Genomic DNA, 26,187 nt, shown 5'->3' on the forward strand with positions numbered 1-26,187 from the left:
GTGCATTTTCCATGGCTAATTGCCTGAACCTACACATCTTTGGACACTGACAGGCAATTTAGCACGGCCAATCCACCTAACCTACATATCTTTGGATTGTGGGAGGAAACTGGAACACCCGGAGGAAACCCACACAGACAGGGGGAGAGCGTGCAAACTCCACGCAGTCACCCAAGGCTGGAACTGAACCAAGGTTTCTGGGGCTGTGAGGCAGCAGTGCTAATCACTGCCCCATTGTGCCTCACATTTACTATTCTTCGAATCATAGAATCCCTACAGTGCAGAAGGAGGCCATTTGACCCATCATGTCTGCACCCACAACAATCCCACCCGGGCCCTATCCTCTTTATGAGGATTTTGAGTTCGGTAAAGATTGTATATTACTGTATGCTACACAGCAGTGCAATCAGATACGTAAAAATATGTGAAGAATGTAAGCATTTTGATTTGGAGAGGGAAGCAATGAACTGCTGGGAACAGGAAAATCCTACCGGAAACAGGGGGAAGGGGGGTCGGTTTACCAGAGTCTGAAATGGATTGCAATTCTTAGTTCTTCTGTGCCCTTCCATTTTCTGTTTCACTTTCAGATTTCCAGGATTCATGATTTCATTTCTTTGTTTTTAATCAAAATAAAGCTATTGGTTCTGAAGGCAGATCATCCCAATACTATTTATAGCCCCAGTGAACCACAACCCCACTGAACAAATGGCCTTATGTGTTTCTGCCTTCGGAAATATGTACCCCGGGCACCAAGCAACACTCACAGGTATTTTACGGAGTGAAAATGTTGGAAGTGCGCAGCAAGACTGGCTGCATCTCTGAAAAGAGAAACAGAGTTAAAATCTTTGACCTGAAACGCTAACTCTGTTTCTCTCTCCCACGCCAGACTTAGTGGTTGGCATTTTACAGTTGCGCTCCCACCAAAGCTGGAAAATCTGACTTGAGGTCAATGCATCTTTGTACAGTCTGTGTCTCAGCCACCACAATTCCCATGGTGGCGGGTGGGGTGGGGTGGGGTGGGTGGAATTTCTACTCAATGAGTATTTCCAGCATTTAATCTTTTCATTTCAGATTTGCAGCAGCTGCCGTATTTTGCTTTTGTTTTTGCAGATGTTCATTTGGCTGCCATCAAAAGGGTTCAGTCACTGATCGGCTGCAGAGAACAATTCATTATCAACCGCCTGCAGCAAAGTGTCGGGCCCAAATGTACAAATGCCCTCAAGCTTCAATTAACCTGACTGCCAGAACTGAATTATTCCCTCTTCGTTGATGGGAACCATTTCAGTGGGTGAAGTGGGGACAAGCTATCATGGATAAAGTGAGGAGTCTGGCTGAGTATGAATGTACATCATCAGGGCCACACTGCAATGGACAGCAGGGTAAGTAGCACAAACCTTTGAATGTGTGAGTTTAAATAAGCAACGATCCTGTCACTGTCCGAACATGTTTGCCTTTAATCGGTTACTGCTTGGATTTCCTGGTGCAACTTTACTTTTTTGAAGGGAACTCTTTGTTTTCGATATGCTCATTATTGCTTTTCCAGAGGTAAAAAACCTTCAATTCTCACTCTCCTGACAGAGAGGGCGTTTGAAATGTCTCCAAGTAACTATAGCAACGCGCGCTGCAAAGGCAGTGCAGGCAGCAGCCAGGAGCACAGCTGGGAAAGAAACAAAACCATCAGGGTTAATACTTTGTATTTCAACTGCACAATGGATACAATGTCGAGCGAGGAGAACATGATTACACTACAAAGAGATCATTGTTTTAATTCTATGGCTATTCGTGTGGTGGTGGGAGACATGATAAACTCATCGTTTTTTTGGAATGTTTTCATTTGAGAATAGGATGGGCAAGTATGGAGTTGAGGTCAAAGATCAGGCATCCTCTTATTGAGTGGTGAGGAAGGCTTCAGGGGTTGCTTTCCAATTCCTTATGTTCTTTTTCGCACCAGACAAATCCTAAAAGCAAGCAGTTCATCCTAATTGACTTTTCAGAGGTTGATTTGTGTGTGTGTGTGTGTGTGTGTGTGTGCACGCACATCAGTCAGCTTTTTCCTGATCTAGAGCCAGGAAGATGAGTGGCTTCATTGACTTACTGGGCAAACTGCGTTCATGCATCTGCCACTAATGGTTTTACTAGTGTCATGTTCAGCTGCAGATCATCCTTCAGTTAACTCCTGCCGGAAATGGCCTCCAATTCTCCATTTTCTCTCTCTCTCATTTTATTTTGAGGAGATCAAAAACATCAACTCAGAGGTCTTGGAACGTGTTAATTCCATCAGCATACACTCATGCTGGGCCAACAACATTTGCGCTGGCTTGGTTACACACAAAGACTTTTGGCATGGTGATATGGCCATGATCTCTTGGGCATCCATACCTCTATCATAAGGCCACCTTCAAGCAAGATATAAAGATGGCAGACAACTGGGGGACAGTCACCGACAGCCGTGACCTCTGGAGGGTCATTGTTTGGAAGGGCATTGAAAAAGGTGAGCAGCCACAAAAAGTAGTTGAGAAGAAGGCCCAGAGAAAACAGTGAATCCATGCACCTTCTCAGACCACTGTCTTCCACTGCAGCAAATGTGGCAAAAACTGCCATATGAAGATAATAGAGATGTTGATCTAACAGTGCTTTTCATCCCTTCTTCTATCATATAACCATGGATTAGTGAGGTGGAAATGCATTTTCTTGGAACTCAGCCAAGCATTTATAATGCGGGATATCTTTTTCCTTCGTGAAAACCTGAGCAATTTTGCTAGATAGAGTCATTATGAATGCCTGCTGAGCTCCAAGAATGACTAACAGACTCAGTATGGTGGGGAGTTGTTTATACACTATTATAAAGGAGACTGCTAGTTTTGTTTGAGTAACAGTTTTATAGGCTCGTCATAAATTTATTTTTCCTTGAAGTGATTTTTCAATGCTTTGTGTGCTTCATTGTTTGAGATTAGAAGGTTTTAAGAGGATGAAACGTTTCTTCAAAGAGACTTTCACTGGCTGTGTTTGACAGTTTTATGAGAATGAAAGAATGGCGGTTTTTTTCAAAGAAAATGTTGAATGCCTGATTTCTTTTTGTAAATTCCATGAAAATTTTGAAAACTTGCCAGTGTTATTATATAGCTGATGAGTTATGAGCCGAGTACATGGGCATGGAGGATGCATGGTTGGTTATAAAGAGGCAGAGGGGATGCACGAGAGATGATGACCTAACAGCCATGAACTGAACTGGACCGATGTCCCAGTAAACAGAGGCAGCCTTCTAACCTGCTAACCTCACTATCCGCTCGCCTCCATTACTGTGTCAGGAGGCAAAAGGCCCGACCCCAGCCCTCACCCAACACTCAGAGACCAAAGTACTGGGTGAGTGGGCTGGGTTTTCAAAGTTCAGACTGTGGCATCAGGAAATCCTATGACTCGTGGTTCCTGAACTAAAGATGAAAATCCAGCCCATAAAGTCTGAGGCCTAATAATGTAAGGCATGATGGTTGTGCATGAAACCCCTGAAGAAGCACAGATTCATGCACAATTGGGCCTTGGATGTTTTTCCACTTTACCAGGAACATGAGAGGAGCACCATCTCATTTATTTAGTTTGTACTAACTGATAAAAGAGCTACAGAGGAAGAGGTTCTCCGTCTGCGAAATGTGGTGCAATTATTACACACTATTTGGCTTATAGTAGCAAAGTGGGGTGTGAGAGAAGAATACATATAAATGTTATAGTGAGGGTTTTACCAGGATGGGACTGCAAAGTAATGGTTCAAACAAGGTCCCAAAATATTTCCATCTGCTGTGAGCCAACTTGCCCTGTGCCTAATATTGGAAATAAAATTGCCTGAGGGAAATTTTTACACCGCAGCACCAAGTACTGACCTAATTTTCTCAATATTCTTGAGCAATTCTTCAGGGAAGAATATTAAACACTTGTTCCATTTCAGCTGTTGCCACTTTGGTCTGACATGATTCATACATACTGGTGACAAGAAAATGATCTCTGACTTCTTCTGTACATTATCTTTTAGGATTCTTGGATATTCTGACTGGGATAAATTCCTGCATGCAGTACTTTCCATCATTCATTTAACAAGTGGAAGTGCACACACACACAAATTTACCCGAAAGCACTAACTAGTCCAATGAAAATGGCATGCAGAAGAAAGTGAAGGCCACTTTACCAATAATTATTTTGTCCGTAACACTCACCAATGTAAATGTTGTTTCTGGTTGGAGATAAAGGATTGTAATTTTGGTCTAACGCTCCTGACAATGCAACAATGATGACTGGATAGACTGTAAGTGTGTAGCGCACATACTTATCAAGCAAAAGATTTTCTAAACAGAACCTGTGGGCAAAAATAAAAATTAATAATTTATTAGGCAATACAGCAGTGAGGTATGATACATTATATGCATTATTGCTATAGTTAATCTGACACAAGTATAGTGGCATGAAGCATGAAACAGATCAAATTATACTGTAGCTCTACTGTACCCTGTAATAAAGGAAAAGAATAGCTTTGTTCATGATACTATCTATGCAACGTTATTCTAATTGTTATCCACTATCTGTGAATCTTTTAATGCAGTTCTTCCATCTGTACACTCCCTCCCCAGCATCGGTTCCCTCCATGGTATGGGTACAGCTCACCATTTACTACCATCCCATTCTTCCAATAATAAATCAAATTAATAATAAATATATGACCCTCGGCAGTGAGTAACGATAGACTAGGCAATAGAGGCATAGAGGTTTACAGCACGGAAACAAGGCCCTTTGGCCCAACTTGTCCATGCTGCCCTTTATTTTTAAACCCCAAAATTAGTCTCAATTGCCTGCATTTGATCCATATCCCTCTATACCCATCTTACCATGTAACTGTCTAACTGCTTTTTAAAAGACAAAACTATACCTGCCTCTACTACTACCTCTGGCAGCTTGTTCCAGATACTCACCACCCTCTGTATGAAAAAATTGCCCCTCTGGACACTTTTGTATCTCTCCCCTCTCACCTTAATCCTATGTTCTCTAGCTCTAGACTTCCCTCGGCTAGTCTAGTCTAGGATAGGCTAATCTAACTCCAACATCCACATGACATGGATTACACAGAGGGTGGAAAGCAGAATTCTTGGTCAATTTCACCACCAATTGTTTTGGGTTAGTTCCAACTGATCCTTCAGCTAAAATCAGTTTGGATAAAATTGAACATTGAATAAAGATACTGGACCTGATTTTACCATTTTGATTCTAAGTGCTGAATCTGGGCCTGATTCAGATCCAGCTTGTAAACCCCGTTCTCAGGCGCTCCCATACGCACTCAACCTTAATAAAAAGCAGCGGTTTTGAATTGCGCTGCACAAGCCTGTGGGTGGGGCTTATCGCGCCCGAAACGCTGCTTCTCAGATTGGAGCCTTCAACTGCGCATGTGCAGTAAAAAATCATTTGAAAAACGCTCCCCTGCCACATCAACTGTGGGGGCCATCTGTGGCCACAAAATAACTGACCCCTATTTCTACCCAGCCTCCTGGGCTACCCAGACAAATCATGACCCCCTGCCCCACATCCCCCCCACCGATCGCCCACAGAGTGGCAGCGGACCCCCCCGTGGCCTGCCCAGCTGCCTCCCCCACCACCGGAGATCCATCTGACCCGCCTCCGTCTTCTTCCTCCCTCCACCAGAGAACGATCGGGCCTCCCTCTTCCTCCTCCCCTCCCACCAGAGAATCATCAGGCTTCCCTCCTCCTGCACCCCCCCCCTCAATCGGGTCTCTCTCATTTTCCCCACCCGTTCCCCCACCAGAGAACAATCTGACCCACCTCTCGCCTCCTTCCCCGAACCAGAGAACAATCTGACCCACCTCCCTCCTCCTCCCCCGAACCAGAGAACAATCTGACCCACCTCCCTCCTCCTCCCCCGAACCAGAGAACAATCTGACCCACCTCCCTCCTCCTCCCCCGAACCAGAGAACAATCTGACCCACCTCCCTCCTCCTCCCCCGAACCAGAGAACAATCTGACCCACCTCCCTCCTCCTTCCCCGAACCAGAGAACAACCTGACCCATCTCGCTCCTCCTCCCCCGAACCAGAGAACAATCTGACCCACCTCCCTCCTCCTCCCCCGAACCAGAGAACAATCTGACCCACCTCCCTCCTCCTCCCCCGAACCAGAGAACAATCTGACCCACCTCCCGCCTCCTCCCCCGAACCAGAGAACAATCTGACCCATCTCCCGCCTCCTCCCCCGAACCAGAGAACAATCTGACCCACCTCCCCCGAACCAGAGAACAATCTGGCCCACCTCCCTCCTCCTCCCCCGAACCAGAGAACAATCTGACCCACCTCCCTCCTCCTTCCCCGAACCAGAGAACAATCTGACCCACCTCCCTCCTCCTTCCCCGAACCAGAGAACAATCTGACCCATCTCCCTCCTCCTCCCCCGAACCAGAGAACAATCTGACCCACCTCCCCCGAACCAGAGAACAATCTGACCCACCTCCCCCGAACCAGAGAACAATCTGGCCTGCCTCCTCCCCCTCCCCACCAATGAACAATCAGACCTCTCTACCCCCCCCCACCCCCCAACTAGAGAACAATCTGGCCACTTCCACCTCCCTCCTACAACCACTACCCCAGCCCCCCCACCCCAGAGATCCATCTGGCCGGTTTCCCTCCTTGTCCTACTATCCCCGCACCCCCCCCCCCCCCCCCCCGCCACCCCACCACCGATCTGAGTTAGAGAGCCGCTGAACTTATGTCTTCAGAAGCTGGAGCACTCAAAGCAGACTTTTGCCGAGCATGTTTGTTCTGCGCTGAATCTGGATGGGGAAATACTGATAAGTTTGGGTGTCCAGCCCAGTAAGTCAATCTAAATGCACACAAATGCATTTAAATTGCCATCGCGCCTGTTTCAGGCGTGGTCCCGATTGCGTCCATTTTCAGGCCTTGGTACAGGCAGAATTGGCACAGGCGCGGATCACGTTATTTGCCTCGCGTCCGACTTTACCAGGTTTTCATGCCCGAAAACGGCCGCAACGTAATGGTAAAATCAGGCCCACTGGCTAAAATGTAGCAGTCCAGTGGCATTGGTTAAAAGAGTGAGAGCAAGGACTAAGAGTAGTACTCGAGGGATCTGTGTTGGGCCAATTACCCTGATTAATGACTTGGATTCTGGAATTCAATACAAATTGGTTAAATTTCAGGATTATACCCAAACTAGGCGGGATAGTGGAATTCAGAAGCATCTCAGAAATGAGAATGAACAGAACAAGATATGTGAATATTTGAACAGTGGCAGATTACATTTATAGCAGATATATTACACATGGCATAAAAACTGAACACACATATTTCATGAATGATGTTGAAGTAACCAAGGATGAAACTGGAAGAGACTGGAGAACCTAAGAAGACTCATTGCTGAACATGTGAAGTCAGGATAGCGCAGCAGTCAGCTAAACTGATAGGATGATGAATTATAGAACCAGACTGTAGAACATAAGCTAGAGGAAGTCATGTCCAAATTATGCAGTACTCTGGTCAGACCACATCTTAAATACTGTGCCCATTTCTCATCATCATGGAGAGTTAGGCTTTCGGTTCGGAAGAAGTGGGGCGAGATTATCTGGCCTTCCAGCCGCATGTTCCCCATTGGTGGGAGGTGGCACATTGCTTGTTCGCAGTGAGATTCCCTGGTCCCACTGCTGTCAATGGGAATTCCCGTTGATGTCACTCCATGCAGGCAGGAAACCCGCAGGTGAAGGTGCACTGCCAGCGGGACTGGAGAATCCCACCAGCGTGAACAGCCGGAGGATTCTGGCTGTGATCTTACAGATGTATAAAAAATAGTAAATGACTTGTAAACGTTTACTCCAGAATATTATTTAAAATCAAACTATGGGAATAGGTCGTGGTTCAAAACTAGTAAAGGCAATCTTAGGATGGATAACAGTTTGTTTTTCTTGCAGGGAGTGAGCAGCATGTGGAATGAGCTTCTGATGTAGCAGAGGTAAAATTTCCAGAATCGTTGATTACAGAATTACTGTAGTGATGGGGCAGGAGGGAGATTGGAGGGTTGTTCTAGATGGACAGTCAAAATGGGCTGAATGGCTTTCATTATTAGTAAGTATCTTGTGGTTTTGCAAATTGAGCAAAGGTTGCATTTTACGCAGGATGATATTGAAAATCATCTCGGCTTTGATCTAAGTGCCTGACAAAGATTAGCTAGCTAGGCCATTAGGAAAGCTCTTCACTGTTATCAAGTCATTAAAACCCAATCTTTTAAACTTCTTAAATCTCAACATTAAACTAATAGTCAAAAACCCTGCCTATATTTCCCCTCCCCATTTCAACAGCACTGAAGCTAGTAGTGTGTCCCAATGGTGATCAGTGGACATGACAGACAGAAAACCAATCCTAGGGGCCTTCGGCTTTCTCAGAGTTAGAGTCACACATTATGATCCATTCACTTACAAAAACGGAGAACTCTAGTAATGAAGGTTTTACTACCAGATAATTGATAAATAATAATCATCAAAATTGCACATACCATAAAACGACTTCAAAGGCCAGGATGGAAAGTGAAACTGTACCAGATGTTACAGTTGTAATACTTCCACTGTAAGTTAGTACAATAGCAAAGTTAAGTAGTGTCGCTATGGTTGTCCACGTTGCATAAACTGCCACTCCATTCTGTATCTACAAAATATGCAGCACAGTAGCAGTAAGGAGACAGTCTTTCTCAGTAAAGTATTTGCATTTGTACAGTAACAATTTTTTTTTGCTGCTGCTTTGCAGAATAGCAGAAGAAGCAGAAAAGCAATTTTAATATCCTGAGAAGTTAAAACGTTCCATGACACAACTGAGATTTTTGATCTGTGTGTAGATACGTCTTACATTTCCCAAGCATCATAACAGCCTAGAAATGAACTGTTGACCGTACCAGCAGAGGGGTGCTTTAGATGCATTTAAACCATCTCTCTGTCCCCTATTAAATGAGAACATCATTCAAACGAAACAGGTTAATGGTCACGTTACAGTCATGAACAGCAGGATTTCATACAGATGTGTTCAGCATTAGACCATTAATACTTGCAGCAGAAGTTAACAGGTCGTCAGAACGTCATGAAACTATTTCTTCCTTGAAGAGGACCAAGGCTGTTGCTGGAAATCCCTCGCATGAACATTAAAGCAGTTCTGTAGTTAAATTCTGTAACATATTCGGGAAATGAGTTTTCCGGATTTCCTGACCTCACAAGAGCAGTTCCTCACCCACATCCAGGCCCAGGTTTCTGTCAAGGTGTGCTCTATTTTAATGATTATTGGTCATCATTCTGTCACATGCCCCATTTTAACTATTGCTTCCAGGTTCCCGAGTCTATGCTTTAAAAATTCATATATAAAAAGGTTGTACTTTATTACCTATCATGGTCATTTTTTAAGAAGTATTTCCTTCACTATCTCCTAACTGTCCTAAGGCCCACAAAACCCCAGCTGGATATTTTAATCTTTGCTTAATATCTTAGACACTTTCACTGTTCTTAACCCCTGCCCAGTATGGAATCATAAAATAGTGACATATCCCGAAATTTAACCCACCCCCTGAATCAATTGCCCCAAATCTCTTGGATTACTCCTGGTGCACTCCCACTGTTAAAATTATTCGTTCCTGGGGTATCACTGGGCATCAGTGGGCACGCTAGCATTATTGCCCATCCCCAACAACAGTGCTGTGGAGTCACATGTAGACCAGACCAGGTAAGTATAATAGATTTCCTTTCCTGAAGAAAATTAATGAACCAGATTGATAATGGTTTCATACTCATCATTAGACATTTTTTTAATTCCAGCTTTTTACTGAATGCAAATTTCACCATCTACCTTGGTGGGATTCAACCCAGGTCCCTGGAGAACTACCCTAGCTCTCTGGATTATTATCCAGTGAAAATAGCATTACACCACTGTTTCCCCGCCTGTGACAGGAGTGATGATCAGACACCTCGAGAGCTAATACAGCCAGTGACAAAAAGCCTTTTTCTTTGGGTGGATCTCTGAAAAATCCGGCTTTGTTTTTTAAAAATACCTGCAACTCTCTTAAAAAGGGAGAGGAAGCCACAGAGTTCGCAGCTTTCCAAGGTGGAATAGTTTGGTTTACATAATACACTGAAAATGTGGAATACGAGACTCAGCTGTATCCCAGGGGATGTGGGTACCTGTGATCCACTCCTAGTGGATTGGACTTCTGCCAACATCATATAAAACAGATGCATTCCCTGTGCCCTCACATGTTCTTGCAATCAGTAAGCTTAAGGTTCATCCAAAACTCTGCTGCCTGCATCCTTACTCACACCAAGTCCCATTCATCAAGCATACTTGTGCTCCCAGACCTACATTTGGCTCTTCTAACTCTGGCCCCTTGAACATCTCTGATTTTAATTGTCCCACCAATCATTGTTGGCCATGCTTTCAGGTCCCTAGGCCCCAAGTTCTGGAAATCAATCCATTTACCTTTCCGCCAAAGTCTCTTTTCCCTTCAACTGCCTCCTTAAAACATAACTCTGACCAAGCTTTTAACCATCTGCCCTGTTATCTCCAATGTGGCACTTTCAACTGTTGCTGTATAGCATTTCTGTGAAGTGCCTCCTATGCCCATTCTCCTGAGCCTGTGGTTTACCTGGACACACCACAGAAGTTGTGGTGTGTTGCATGTGTTGTGTGATGCAATATGAATTGGGTCCTCACAAAGCCGAGACCTGGGGAAATAAGGCATGATGATGCTACTCACATCTAATTTATTTACTATTACCATCCTCACCCCTCAACCAGGTAATGGGCTCCTCTCTCCCTGCTCTACCCTGGTTCTCCTCTCTGTCAACCACTGGAAGCCCCTAATTAATTCCAAAAAAGCTTAAATGGGTGTGATAGATCCAGTTTTCCTCACTTTTGCATCCAGAGAAGAGTGTTCCCTAGGTGGACATCATTAAAAACTGACTCTTGTTATTCCACAGCACCAAGTTAAATTCCAACAGGTTTTTTTGGTAGCACAAGCTACCAGCTTTTGGAGCGCTGCTCCTTCATCAGGTGAGTGAGATTTCAGTTCACAAACACGGCATATAAAGACACAAACTCAATTTACAAAATAATGGTTGGAATGCAAGTCTTTACAGGTAATGAAGTCTTAAAGGTACAGACAATGTGAGTGGAGAAAGGGTTAAGCACAGGTTAAAGAGATGTGTATTGCCTCCAGCCCAGACAGTTAGTAAGATGTTGCAAGCCCAGGCAAGTCGTGGGGGTTACAGATAGTGTGACATGAACCCAAGATCCCGGTTGAGACTCTCAGTCTCTGCTCAGCGACTCTGCGTTGTTGAGTGTTGTGAAGGCCGCCTTGGAGAATATCAGGGGCCAAATGCCCGCGACGGCTGAAATGTTCCCCAACTGGAAGAGAATATTCTTGCCCGGTGATTGTCGAGCGGTCTTCATTCATCGGTTGCCGTTTCGTCTGCATGATCTCCCCAATGTACCATGCCTTGGGACATTCTTTCCTGCAGCGTATCAGGTAGACAACGTTGGGCGAGTTGCAAGTGAATGTACCATGTACTTGATGGATGGTGTTCTCACATGAGCTAATGGCATCTGTGTCGATAATCCGGCATGTCTTGCAGAGGTTGTTGTGACAGGGTTGTGTGGCGTTGTGGTCACTGTTCCCCTGAAGGCTGGGTAGTTTGCTGCGGACAATGGTCTGTTTGAGGTTATACGGTTGTTTGAAGGCAAGAATTGGGGGTGTGGGGATGTCCTTGGCGAGATGTTCGTCTTCATGAAGGCTCCGGAGAAGATGTTGTAGCTTCTCTGCGCTGGGAAAGTACTGGACGACGAAAGGTACTCTGTCCGCCATGTCCCGTGTTTGTCTTCTGAGGCTGGAGACAATACACGTCTCTTTAACCTGTACTTAACCCTATCTCCATTCACATTGTTTGTACCTTTAAGACTTGATTACCTGTAAAGACTCGCATTCCAACCATTATTTTGTAAATTGAGTTTATGTCTTTATAAGCCAAGTTTGTGAACTGAAATCCCACTCACCTGATGAAGGAGCAGTGCTCTGAAAGTTAGTGGCTTGTGCTACCAAATAAATCTGTTGGATTTTAACCTGGTGTTGTGAGACTTCTTACTGTGTTTACCCCGGCATCTCCACATCTTGTTATTCCCCCAGTAACATGCTAAACCAATAATAAATCTTTTTCCATCCCTTAAGCATAGAATCATAGAATCCCAACAGTGCAGGAGGAGGTCATTTAGCCCATTGAGTCTGCACCAACTACAATCCCACCCAGGCCCTATTCCCATAAGCCCACACATTTATCCTGCTAATTCCCTAACACGAGGGTCAATCTACCATGGCCAGTCAAACTAACATGCACATCTTTGGAGTGTGGGAGGAAACTGGAGCACCCGGAAGAAATCCATACAGACACAGAGAGAACATGCAAACTCCACACAGACAGTGACCCGAGGCTGGAATTGAACCCAGTTCCCTCGCATTGTGAGGTTGCGGTGTTAACCAACGTGCCATCAAGTGTTAAGCGGGACAGTTTTATGATATTCTGGAAACACTTACCAGTATTCTGACAAGCCACAAATCAACCTTTCTGTACTTTTGCATCCAGAGGTGCTGAGTATGTAGGGCACGGTAGGAAAGGAATAAAACTACGTAATTGGTGAATGCAATTAAAGCCAGAAAAATGAGTGCAGGGATAATGTATCTGAAATGAAAAAAAATTCAGATCAAACACAAGGCTGATGATAGTGGAACTCAATGGTTGTTGGGAGATCTGAATGATTGACAACAATTTTCAGGAGCAGGAACACATTTATCCTGTTCACTTACCTAGAAATACGCTTACATTTATCAGAAGCTTCCTTCTATTTACAGTTGAGTTTCATCTATCCTGCTTCATGTTGCAGAAAATAAAAGACTCTCTCTGTCTTGTCAATACGGTTGAACATTAACTTTCTGAAACCATCTAGCTATAAATAGCAATTCAATTTCAACCCATGCCATCATAATATTTAACTGAGCGATGAGTTAGAAGTATATGTGAAAAGGATGCTCAACAAAAATGAAATTTATATTAGAGTAACCTGCATTGTTTTGTGCATGCAAAATATATTAGTAGCTCACTCAGAGTTATTCCAAATTATCACAGAATCCCTACAGTGCAGAAGGAGGCTATGTGATCCATCACAGAATCCCTACAGCACAGAAAGAGGCCATTTGGATCATCGAGTTTGCACCGACCACAATCCCACCCAAGCCCTACCCCCATATATTTTACCCACTAATTCCTCTAACCTACACATCTCAGAACACTCATGGACAATTCTAGCCTGGCCAATCAACCTAACCTGCACATTTTTGGACTGTGGGAGGAAACCAGAACACCCGGAGGAAACCCATGCAGATACAAGAAGAATGTGCAAACTCCACACAGACAGTGACCCAAGCCAGGAATCGAACCCAGGTCCCTGAAGCTGTGAAGCAGCAGTGCTAACCACTGTGCTTCCCATGCCACCCATCGAGTCTGAACTGACCACAATCCCATCCAGGGTCTATCCCCATAACCCCACTTTTTTACCCTGCCAGTCCCCCGACACTACAGAGTAATTTATCATGACCAATCCACCTAACCCACACATCTTTGGACTGTGGGAGGAAACTGGAGCATCCGGAAGAAACCCACGCAGACACGGGGAGAAAGTAAATTCCACACAGCCACCCGAGGCTGGAATTCAACGCGGGTCCCTGGCACTGTGAGGCTGCAGTGCTAACCACTGTGCCACCGTGCCGCCCATTTCCTTTCTGAAGACTCTGCTCCATAATTCCACAAGATTTGTTTACCTGTTACCTCAGCTGAGGTCAGACCTCAGCTTGGGTACTGAGTCCATTTCTGGGCACTGCACATAATGAAGGAAACCTAAACCTCAGAAAGCGTGTAGGAGATATTTACTGGAATATTACCAGGGATGAGAATCTTACACAGAGAGACCAAAGCTGAGTTTAATTGTCTCTGTTCCAAGAAAGACAAAAAAAACTTAATAAGGATGTTCAACATGTTCTGGGATTTTGATCGAGTTTATGGAGACAAATGACTCCCACTGGCAAGTGGGTTGGTAACCAAAGGATTCATAAAAAGAAATTGGCAAATGAACCAGAGGGAAGAAAGATAGATTTTTTTCCTCCCCTCACTAAATTATTACTGTTAACAATCTCATCAGAAAGATGGTCACTTTCCAGTGCACTGGGATGTCAACCTTTATGTTTTTGAACTCAACCCACAACCTTCTGACTCAGAGGCAAGAGTGCTACCAAACAGCCAAAGTTAGCACACATCCAGGACAAAATAAATCAAGATAAAGGGAGTGGTGTTAGGGCATTGAACCAGAATCCCAAGTTATATTAGGAAGCCAGACCCCTACACAGAAATCTCTGCAAGACGTGCCAGATCATCAACACGGATGCCATCATCTCAAGTGAGAACACCATTCACCATGGTACGTACTCTTGCGATTCGGCCAACATTATCTACCTGATACACTGCAGGAAAGGATGTCCCGAGGCAGTGTACATTGGCGAGACCATGCAGATGCGATGACAATGGATGAATGGACATTGCTCAACAATCACTAGGGAGGAGTGCTCTCTTCCTGGCGGGGAACACTTCAGCAGTCAAGGGCATTCAGCCTCTGTTCTTCGTGTAAGCGTTCTCCAAGGTGGCCTTCACGACATATCACAATGCAGAATCGCCGAGCAAAAACTGATAACAAAGTTCTGCACACATGAGGACGGCCTCAACCGGGATCTTGGGTTCATGTTGCATTATCTGACTTGCCTGGGTTTGGAAATTCTCACTAACTGTCCTGGTTTAAGACAATTTACACCTCTTTAACCTGTGCTTAACCCTCTCTCCACTAGCATTGTTTGCACCTGTAAAGACCCGATTATCTGTTACGATTCGCATTCCACCCATTATCTTGTAAATTGAGTCTGTGCCTATATATACCCTGTTTGGGAACCTATCTCTTCACTTACTTGAAGAAGGAGCAGCACTCCGAAAGCTTGTGCTACTGAATGAACCTGTTGGGCTTTAACCTGGTATTGTGAGATTTCTTACTGTGCCTATGTCCAGTCCTATGTACTGTGTCCAATGCTAGCATCTCCACACCAAAGAGAAAAGTAAGAATTTAAAACTTGACGTATTTTAAAATCTCCAGCATCTGACCATCTGCAGGAATAAGATTGAACGGTTTAAATTGTTCCCACTTTTCAGCCAGAGATTGCTTGAATTATCATGTAGTTAAATTATAACCCATAACTTTGTGTGGTGATTTTAATGGAAAATGTGCAAATCCAGCAAGTTTGTAAACGTAATAGGGAAGCTAAGGACACGATTCTGGTTGTGTGAGGCAAACTGCATAACATAAAGTAAGCAGGAAGTTAAGGAGATTCTTGAATCATAGTGTAGCTCTTGATCTTCTGAGACTGCTGATTGAAATGTGTAATAATAAGGCTGTGTTAGTAATATGCCAATATTTATAGCAGGAACAGAATTAGCAGGGAAGTGGCTCCAATGATGAAGACAGTAACACTTGCCACAGACAGGAGTGATGAATTAAATTACAAAATAAGATTCACAGACAATCACTATGGCTGCAGATCAACAATAAGAAAGGGATTGTTATATTGGTGTGGTTGGACTTCAGAGGGAAGGTACTGCAAAAGGAAATCTATAAACATGTCTTTGGATTAATAGGACATGAAATATTAAATTCAGCCTGGACACCACATCTCACGAAGGAAATGTTCACCATTTAATTAGATCATGGTTGATCTCTATTTCAACTCCATTTACCCAGCTTAATCCAATCCCCTTGTTACCCCTGCCTAACAATAAAACTATGTCTCTCTCTCTATCTTAAACTACCCAATTGTCTGAGCATATACAGCATGTTAGGACAAAGAATTGCAGACTTCAACCACCAGTTGCGTTGATGTGGCACTTTCACAGCTGACCCACTGAATTTTCAATCTGCTACGTCAGGGAATGCTGATTATTTGCATTGGCCTTATTCCTGCAGATCAGCCAGTTGGCCAGACTAAGTTAGTGATCAGGATTTGTTGGATGAAGAGGAGACTGCAAAGGGATCAACCTGCTACAAAATACATTGGAGACATTATTTTTTCGTAGAGGATAGAGTAATTAAAAACTTCAGGCTCAATCTTGAGTCTGATCAACTATTCTGATAACGTTACTAATAGGTACGTCACATACAATTCAATTGACTTCTCTATGGGTGACTTTCTTCCCTTTTCCCAACACGAGATAAATGGGAAAAAGAAGGCAGAGGTTAACTTTCTAGAGAACACCCATACTTTGAGATGTTCCTTTGTGCTTCGACTTTTGCTTTACAGCACAGTCAATTACTTCATTTTGCTATCAAGCTTTCTGCATGTATAACTTGAGATAAGACCATAATGCATAAGAACATCAGAACTAGGAGCAGGAGTAGCCATCTGGCCCCTCGCACTTGCTCCACCATTCAATAAGATCATGGCTAATCTTTTTGTGGACTCAGCTCCACTTACCCGCCTGCTCCACCATAACACTTAATTCCTTTACTGTTCAAAAATCTATCTATCCTTGCCTTAAAAACATTCGATGAGGCAGCCTCAACTGCTTCACTGGGCAGGGAATTCCACAGATTCACAACCCTTTGTGTGAAGAAGTTCCTTCTCAACTCAATCCCAAATCTGCTTCCCGTTATTTTGAGGCAATGTCCCCTAGTTCTAGTTGCAGAATTAGGCCACTCGGCCCATCAAATCTTCTCCACCATTCAATCATGGCTGACACTTCTCTCATCCCCAATTTCCTGCCTTTTCTCCATAACCGCTGATTCCCTTATTAATCAAGAACCTATTTATCTCTGACTTAAAGACACTCAATGACCCGGCCTCCACACGCTTCTGCGGCAAAGAGTTCCACAGATTCACCACTCTCTGGCTGACAAAATTCTTCATCTCTGTTTTAAAGGATTGTCTCTTCAGTCTGAGGTTGTGCCTTCTGGTCCCAGTTTTTCATACTAGTGGAAACATCGCTCCATGTCCACTCTATCCAGGCCTCACAGTATCCTGTAAGATGCAATACGGTTCCCCCCTCATTCTTCTAAACTCCCATGAATACAGACTGAGAGATAAATAACATTGGGCGGGATTTTCTGGTCGTGCTCACTCCAATGCCGGAAAATCCTGCCCGAGGTCAACAGACCTTTGCATGAGCCGTGTCCCACCCACTACAATTCCCGTGGCGGCTGGGACAGGAACATTCCGGTCATTCTGTTTGCTTCCATTGTTAGGACCATAATATGACTCCATCATTGTTGAATGGTCTACTTTCCATTTGGGAGTAGTCTTTCCCTCACCCATCCTGATGTAAGTCTTTTGAGTGACAGCAAAGTTGTGCAGAACAAAATGCTTCAGTAGAAATGCAAGTCTTATTTCCTGAGAAGCCTGCTAAAATTGATGAAGAAAGTAATCGTGTAAGCTCAAGCATTTTGGTAGAGTACTAACATGCAATGCTGTAATCCAAGCAACCACATTTTCTGCAAGAACAATCAAGATCATCTTATTGGATTTGGTGGAATAGCTTCCTGTACTTACTCTCTATCCCAGAGGAAAATCCAACCTATGTTCAAAAGATTGTTTATAATCCAAACTAAATAAAATGAACAGGGTAGTACAGAAGGCATCCATGTGAGGGCATCCCTGTGTGAACAAACATCAAAAAGAAACAGGATATTAATGGTGCTTTACTTTGTAAAACAAGGAAATTTGTATATATTAAGGAACACATTGTATTTACATAGCACCTTATCATAACAATCACTTTGCAATGGAGACAAATATTAATTTTAGTTGGAATAAATAATTACTCAAACTTCCTTATCCAATAATCTGTTAGATAGGTTCAATTCGTTGACTTATGAACCCAATTCAACTTCGACTGAAAGGTGTAGATAAACTCTCCAGAATTATGCTTTTTTACCTCAATCCCCAGCATCTCAGCAGCCAACATCCATCAGTCATTTCTTAACATGAGCTACAGCCCCATATCAATCATCTGTCATACAGCATTATATAAGATCCTGTAAACTCCATTTCAGCCTTACTTTTGCATTACTTTTGAATGCTCCTTCCTATATTCAATGTTCCTAAAGGACTTACCAGGTTACTTTCAATATTTTCCCTCATCTTTTTAAAAGCTGTATCATTGTACAATTAAACCATTGTATCTCAATGGTTTAACACATTACTTGTTGTACAGCAGAGGTAGAATTTGGGAGCATGCTTACAGATCCAACCAGATGGTGAATTCTTGATATTAAACTGTTAGTCTTTTTGGATATTTTTGGTCCTTTTCAGAGCACTATTTTTTGTATTTTATATCACTCTGATGGGCAAACCTTAAGATCGATGGTCTGAATTTTAGGTTTGGGGTGTGCTTGAAGTCAATGCGATAGAAGCGGATCTAAAACCCACTCTTGGCCAAGAACATGTTGTAACATTATGCTGGGTGTCCAATTAAGGCCTCCCAAATGTGTAATGTGTCTACCAGCTAAGCTAAAGTGATGGAACAGGTTAGCGACAGAGCTATCAAGCAGTACCTGCTCAGTGACGCCCAGTTTGGGTTTCACCAGGGTCACTCAGTTCCTGAGTTCATTACAGCCTTGATTCAAACATGGACAAAAGAGCTGAATTCCAGAGATGAGGCTACCAGAAGGATGTGGAGGCTTTGGAGACAGTACAGAAAAGACTTAACAGGATGTTGCTGGTATGGAGGGCATTAGTTATGAGGAGGGGTTGAAGAAACTTGGTTTGTTCTCACTGGAAAGACGAAAGTTAAGGGGTGGGGGGGGTGGTCTTTCGGGTGAAAGTTAAAGGGCGACCTGATAGAAGTCTACAAGATTATGAGAGGCATGGATAAAGTGGATAGTCAGAAGCTTTTTCCCAGGGTGGAAGAGTCAATTACTAGGGGGCACAGGTTTAAGGTACGAGGGGCAAGGTCTAAAGGAAATGTACAAGGCAGATTTTTTACAAAGAGGGTGGTGGGTGCCTGGAACTCGTTGCCGGGAGTAGTGGAAACAGATACAGTAGTGACTTTTAAGAGGTGTCTTGACAAAAACATGAATAGGATAGGAATAGAGGGATATGGTCCCCAGAAGGGTAGGAGGTTTTAGTTAAGTCAGGCAGCATAGTCGCTGCAGGCTTGGAAGGCCAAAGGGCCTGTTCCTGTGCTGTAAGTTTTTTTGTTGTTTGTACTTGAAAGGGCAACTTGGAAGTGGGATCTGAATGTGTTGAGGCACAGGTTACAAATGGCCTGGACAGGGGGCAAGGATAACACAGATGCCAGTTCACTGGAAGGTGAGGTCACACACAATGTCTGGTGCAGAAGACTCAGATGAGGATTCTAATGAGGTGACAAACAGAGGAAATGTGATGGGTATGCACAATGATGGTACATATCAGACTTGTCAGATAGTCTGTATGTAACATCAAGGGTCATGGAGGAGTCTAGCAGTAACTTGGCCGAGCGGCTTGTACAGAGCTTGGAGGCCAATCTTTCAAGGGGGAGGTGATGACTAATACCATTAATACGCTTGAGGAGCCAACTGTGCTGCATTGCAAGACTGTTGATGCTTCAGTTTTCATTGCAGTGCTGGAAGCCTCAAAGTTACAGATAGTGTGATATGATCTTGGATTCATGTCACAGTATCTGCAACCCCCACAACTTGCCTGGACTTGCAAAATCTCACTAACTGTCCTGTCTGGAGACAATACACATTTCTTTAACCTGTGCTTAGTACTCTCTCCATTTACATTGTCTGTACCTTTAAGCCTTGATTAGCTGTAAAGACTTGCATTTCAATCATTGTTCTGTAAATTTGTGAACAGATCTCCCACTCACCTGACGAAGGAGCTGTGCTCCGAAAGCTAGTGGCTTTTGCTACCAAATAAACCTGTTGGATTTTAACCTGGTGTTGTGAGACTTCTTACTGTGTGAACTCCCCTGTAGCCAGTGAGGATGCAAAGATTTCTCTCAAGGCCCCAATAATTTCCTTCATTGCCTCTCTCAGCAATCTTGGGTATATCCCATCAGGCCCTGGGGATTTGTCTACCTTAATGTTTCTCAAGAGCCCCAATACCTCCTCCTTTTTGATCTCAACGTGACTCAATCTATCTACACATCCTTTCCCAGACTCATCATCTAACAAGTCCTTCTCTTTGGTGAATATTGACTCAAAATACTTATTTAATACCTCACCCATTTCCTCTGGCTCCACACATAGATTTCCTTCCTTGTTCTTGTCCTCTCCCTGGCTACCCTCTTGCACTTAGTTAGTAGTTAGAAATGAATAGATAAGCAGCTTTTTAACATTCATTCATGGGCTGTGTGTAGTAAAGGCAAGATTAGCATTTATTGTCCATCTCTAATTGTCTATAACAACTGAATGGCTTGCTAGATCATTTAGTGGGCAGTTACTAGTCATCCACATTAGTGTAGATTTGAAGCATAGTTAGAGACCAGGCCTGATAAGAATGGCAGATCTCTTTCCCCAGAGAATATTCATTAGCAAGATGGGTTTTAATGACAATCCAGTGGCTTTATGGTTAGTTGTTTTAGCCATGCATTTGATTTTGAAAGAAACACTAAGGTGAAGTTTAAACTTTGGACTCTATTGATAATACCAGCACAAATCACACTGAAAATATTCTACATTATGGAATGTGACCAGCTAGGAAATTACCATTTTTTAAAGAGATAAGTCCCTCCCCTGTCATTGGGACCTCAATTATGCCTCAAGAATAAAGATTTTACACCAACAAGAACATAGCATTTATATTTACAGTCAATCTTACTTGCTTGTCTTTCCTTTCTCTCGTTTCCATTCATTTCTTAGAAAGGTAGAGGTTGCAGGTCACTGAGTAACTTGGCAACCTACATTACGCTGAAGTAAAATAGCAGTTATAGTTCCCTCAACCTGACTTTATAGCTCAAATTGTTTGACACTCATCTATTGCATCGCTGTTCTTTTGGGCATATGTTGAACAAGAACAGATGATATTCAAAGAGTGATCTTAATTCAGCAGAATAGAGATATGTACATCACTTGTAGCACACTATTACCTTCGGCATAATCCGATGCATGCATAGAGAAGCCATACAGCTTGCCAGAAATAAATGACTCCCCAGATAGAGAAGGTCCATCCTGCAGGGGTGATTTCAGTGTTGTATTTCTTCGATATATTTCCAACAGACTGTAGAAAAGGACCTAGTAAATTGACAAATATTATTACCGTAAGCTGCGTTAACACAGTCTTGTCATCTGAAGCAATACACTGACATTTTAAATCTAAACAGAAAGAAAATTGTTACTGTGCAGAAAAGATGCCATTTGGCCCATCATGTCTGTACAGGCTCTCGGAATGGGTAAATCACCTGTGCCATTCTCTATTTTTCTCCCCATATAACCCTGTATATTTCTCCTTTTTGGAAAACAGCCTAATTGCCTCTTCAATGCCTTGATTGAACCCATTTCCACCACAATCTCAGGCAGTGCATTGCTGTGAGAAAAGGTTTCTCCTCATGTCGCTTTTGCCTGTCTTACCAATTACATTAAATCTATGCCCTGTGGTTCTCATTGCTTTCACAAGTGGGAACAGTTACTCCTTACCTACTCTGTATTCATGATTTGGAATGCATCTATCGAACCTTCCCTCAGTTTTCTGTTCTCTGCAGGGGTTACTAATACTTGAGCCAACTGGTGCAGGACTTTTGAATGGATAAAATCAACTTAATTTAATTTTAATTAAAGGAATTCAGGATATTTATTCATACTTGGGTCTTTTCACAGTCAGAATGCCAGTGCTGGCTCTAGTAGACCTTCTCATAGATTTGGGAGAATCTGAGACAAAGACTGGCAGGAGAGCAAATGTGCTATTCGACAGGACTTTATGCTTCTCAGGAACTGGCTTGGCAGCTGGACAGGGATGTAAATAATGCCATGGGTGCCATTCCCCAACACCTACACATCCACCTTTGACCTCGCTGCAATATTACGCGCACCAAGGCAGGCCATCAGGTGAGCCACCTGTTAGTGGGCTAATTGAAGCCCTCTTGTGGCCCTCTCCCTGGCCTGGCCCAATTTTTCCATAATGGATGAGACAGAGGGAGCCGGGTATGAACCCTGCCAGGTACCATGCCTGGGGGTACTGTCAGGAAAAGCTGGGGGAGGGTTGGGTTTCCTCACATGCCTACTAGGTACAGTGAGGACTTTGTCGATAGTGGAGGATATTTTCAAGTTGAAATGGTTGAGTTGAAAACTGAAACTGAGCAAGGACGGATGCTGGAACTAAGCAACGATGGTGGTGATAAGAGACCTGAACTTGGTGTGGGTGACCCTGAGATTACTCAACACTGATTCTACAACAATGGGAAGTCTCATGACATCAAATTAAACATGGCCTGCAACAGGTGGTGAGAGAACTAACACGCGGAAAAAGTGACTTGACTTCACCCTCACCAATCTAGGTGTGGCAGAGGCATCTGCCCATGAATGAGGAATTCAGGAGAGCATAGTGAATCTACAACACAGGACTACATGCACGTCAACAGCAGAAACTGCATGTGACGTACAGAACTAAGTGATCACATCAAAGCTCTGCCACATCCAGTTATAAATAGTGCTGAACAATTACATCGCTTATGGGAGGAGAAAGCACCATGAACAATCGCATCTTCAATGATGGAGAAGTACAGTGTGTCAGTACAGGTGAAGGCTGAAGCATTTGCAGCCATTTTCAGGGCCAATTTGATTCAACCCTATGCAATGTCAAGAAACAGCTTAATGTGTTGGAGCCAACAAAAGCTATTGGCGCTGGCAACATCCCAGCTATTGTACTGAAGACTTGTCCTCCAGATCTAGTGACACTCCTGGCCTAACTGTCCCAGTATAGCTGCAATTCTGACATCAACCCGAAACTGTGGGAAATTCCTCTGATATATTCTTTTCTCAAAAAGCAGGACAAATTTAATCAACCACTTACTACTTCGTCAGTCTACTCCCATTTATCGGCAATGTGATGGAAGCTGTCATTCTCAGTGCAGTTATTCAGTAATAACCAGCTTACCAATGCTCAGTTTGAGTTCTTCAGGGGCAGTTGCCTCTAGACTATATTGTTTAAATGTTAGCCAAAGAGCTGAATTCAAGAGGTGAGGTGGGAGCAACAAGGCAACATTTGACTGTCTATGGCATCAAGGAGGCCTAGCAAAGCTGAATTCAATGAGGATAGAGCGGGGTCTCACCATTGAACAGAATCTTAATTGGGCCAGCAACATAAATAACACAAACACTGTGGCTACTGGAACATGATGTAGAAATGCCGGCGTTGGACTGGGGTAAACACAGTAAAAAGTCTGACAACACCAGGTTTAAGTCCAACCGATTTATTTGATAGTAAACTCACAAACTTCGGGGTTTGTCCCTTCCATTCACCTGACGAAGGGACAAACCCCGAAAGCTTGTGAGTTTACTATCAAATAAATTGGTTGGACTTAAACCTAGTGTTGTCAGACTTTTTACTGTGCTACTAGAACAGGTCAGAGCTTGGGAAATCGTTGGAAGTGTCTCACCCCCTGACTACCCAAAGCTAGTATGATATACTCTCCACCTGGCTGCCGGATGATTGGAAAACGGCTAATGTTACGCTGTTGTTTAAGAAGGGTGCCAGGCAAAAGGAGGGGAATTATAGGCCGGTTAGTTTAACGTCTGTTGTAGGTAAAATGTTAGAATCTGTCATTAAGGAGGAAATTGCGAGGCATCTTGAAGGGAATTGCTTGATAGAGCAGACGCAGCACGGTTTCATTAAAGGGAAGTCGTGTCTGACAAATTTACTGGAGTTCTATGAGGATGTGTCTAGGGCGGTGGATAGAGGAGAGCCGGTGGATGTGGTCTTTCTAGATTTTCAGAAGGCGTTTGACAAAGTACCTCACAAGAGGTTATTGCAGAAGGTCGAGGGACATGGAGTTGGGGGTAGGGTGTTAGCGTGGATAGAGGATTGGTTGTCAAATAGGAGGCAGAGAGTGGGGGTCAACGGGTGCTATTCGGATTGGCGGATGGTGACTAGTGGAGTGCCCCAGGGGTCGGTGCTGGGGCCTCAGCTTTTTACCATTTATATAGATGATCTGGAGGAGGGAACCGAGTGTAGAGTGTCGAAGTTTGCTGATGACACCAAGATTGGTGGAACGGCAAATTGTGCGGAGGGTGCGGAGAGTCTGCAGAAGGATCTAGACAGGCTGGGCGAATGGGCCAGGAAATGGCAAATGGAATTTAATGTTGGCAAGTGTGAGGTGGTCCACTTTGGTAGGAAGAATGGTAGGAAGGACTATTACTTACGGGGCGAAAAACTGCAGCAGGCGACGGTGCAGAGGGACCTCGGGGTCCTTGTGCATGAGTCGCAAAAACCCAGCTTGCAGGTGCAGCAGGTGGTCAGGAAGGCAAATGGGATGCTGGCCTTCATAGCGAGGGGATTGAATATAAAAGTAGGGAGGTCTTGCTGCAGCTGTATAGGGCATTGGTGAGGCTGCAGCTGGAGTACTGTGTGCAGTTTTGGGCGCCGCACCTGCGCAAAGATATTTTGGCCTTGGAGGGAGTGCAGAGGAGGTTTACTAGGCTGATTCCGGAGATGAGGGGGTTGAGCTATGAGGAGAGGCTGAATAAACTGGGCTTGTACTCGTTAGAGTTTAGAAGAATGAGGGGAGATCTCTTTGAGACGTATAAGATGATGAATGGGATGGATAGGATAGAGGTGGAGAGACTCTTCCCGCTCAAAAAAGACAGTAGGACTAGGGGGCACAGCCTCAAGATAAAAGGGGGGCGGTTTAGAACGGAGTTGAGGAGGAACTTCTTCACTCAAAGGGTGGTGAATCTCTGGAATTCTCTGCCCGTTGAAGTGGTGGAGGCTGCCTCGCTAAGTATTTTTAAGACGCGGGTTGATGGGTTTTTGATAAGAGAGGCGATTAAGGGTTATGGGGAGAAAGCGGGAAAGTGGAACTGAGCAGCGACAGATCAGCCATGATCTTATTGAATGGCGGGGCAGGCTCGAAGGGCTAGATGGCCTACTCCTGCTCCTATTTCTTATGTTCTTATGTTCTTATGAGTACAACTCCAACAAAGCTCAATATCATCCAGGACAAAGCAGTCCACTTGATTAGAACCACATCCATCAGCTTAAGTATTAATTATGTCCACAATTGACACACACTAGAGGTAGTATATACCATCTACAAGATGCACTGCAGCAACTTATCAGCCTCCCTCAACAGTACCTTCCAAATCTGTGACCTCCACCAACAAGAAGAACAAGGACATGAGCATGCATCGCCTGCAAGTTCCCCTGTTAGTCACACAATATCCAGACATGCAACTATACCACCGAGTCAAAATTCAGGAATCTCCTCTTTCCCGAACAGCACTGTGAGTGTGCCGACACCACACAGATTGCAGTGGTTCAAGAGCCAGCTCACCATCACATTCTCAAGAGGACTTAGGCATGGACAATAAATGCTAGCCCTGTCAATGATGCCTTTATCCCACGAATGAATATATATTTTAAAAATCTTAATATAGATGCTATAATGGGAAAAGATTACAACAATTTATGCTTTGGGTGGTGTTAACATGTTCCCAATTTGGCTGTGGTAAAGCAAACAGGGCCTTGTTGCGTGCAACTCGTGGAAGTTTAGCTATTAAGTTTAGCTATTGCAGTTGATGTCGGGTTTATCACAAAAGATTAAGGTTTTAAGTTGCAGCGTCAATCTGCCGCCTTTGAGAAATCTGATTTTATGTCATAGAAATATTGGAACACAGTACTGAGTTCTTAAAAGAAAGGTTGGAAAAGTAGACTGCATTGGAATACCAGTGAACTTGTATAATGTTTGAAATGATACTTGAAACTTGTACATCTGATGTGCTAAGTGTAATTTTACAAGATGTAAATTTTAAATTTAAACTTTGTTAATGTCTTTGTACTCAAAAGTTCCAGCTTAATTTTTGGAGCCTCCTCAAAAATCTCCAATTGA

At 43.7% G+C, this 26,187-nt stretch overlaps 1 protein-coding gene across 1 annotated transcript in view; it reads right to left on the bottom strand.

Moving 5' to 3' along the window:
* Window positions 1–1,014: 1,014 nt before the first annotated feature.
* LOC145346467 (uncharacterized) overlaps window positions 1,015–26,187 on the bottom strand; it is a 33,584-nt gene continuing 8,411 nt past the window's right edge. The window contains exons 3-8 of the mRNA XM_080193771.1: window positions 21,235–21,379; window positions 17,709–17,813; window positions 12,612–12,756; window positions 8,547–8,695; window positions 4,206–4,345; window positions 1,015–1,657 (exon numbers count right to left, since the gene is read on the bottom strand). Of these exons, the coding sequence (XP_080049897.1) occupies window positions 1,557–1,657; window positions 4,206–4,345; window positions 8,547–8,695; window positions 12,612–12,756; window positions 17,709–17,813; window positions 21,235–21,379 (785 nt within the window). The 3' untranslated portion in view covers window positions 1,015–1,556. The remainder of the gene's footprint in view (window positions 1,658–4,205; window positions 4,346–8,546; window positions 8,696–12,611; window positions 12,757–17,708; window positions 17,814–21,234; window positions 21,380–26,187) is intronic.

The sequence above is a fragment of the Carcharhinus amblyrhynchos genome, chromosome 8 (assembly GCF_965287045.1).
Source record: "Carcharhinus amblyrhynchos chromosome 8, sCarAmb.v2.hapA, whole genome shotgun sequence".
Taxonomy (NCBI): Eukaryota; Metazoa; Chordata; class Chondrichthyes; order Carcharhiniformes; family Carcharhinidae; genus Carcharhinus; species Carcharhinus amblyrhynchos.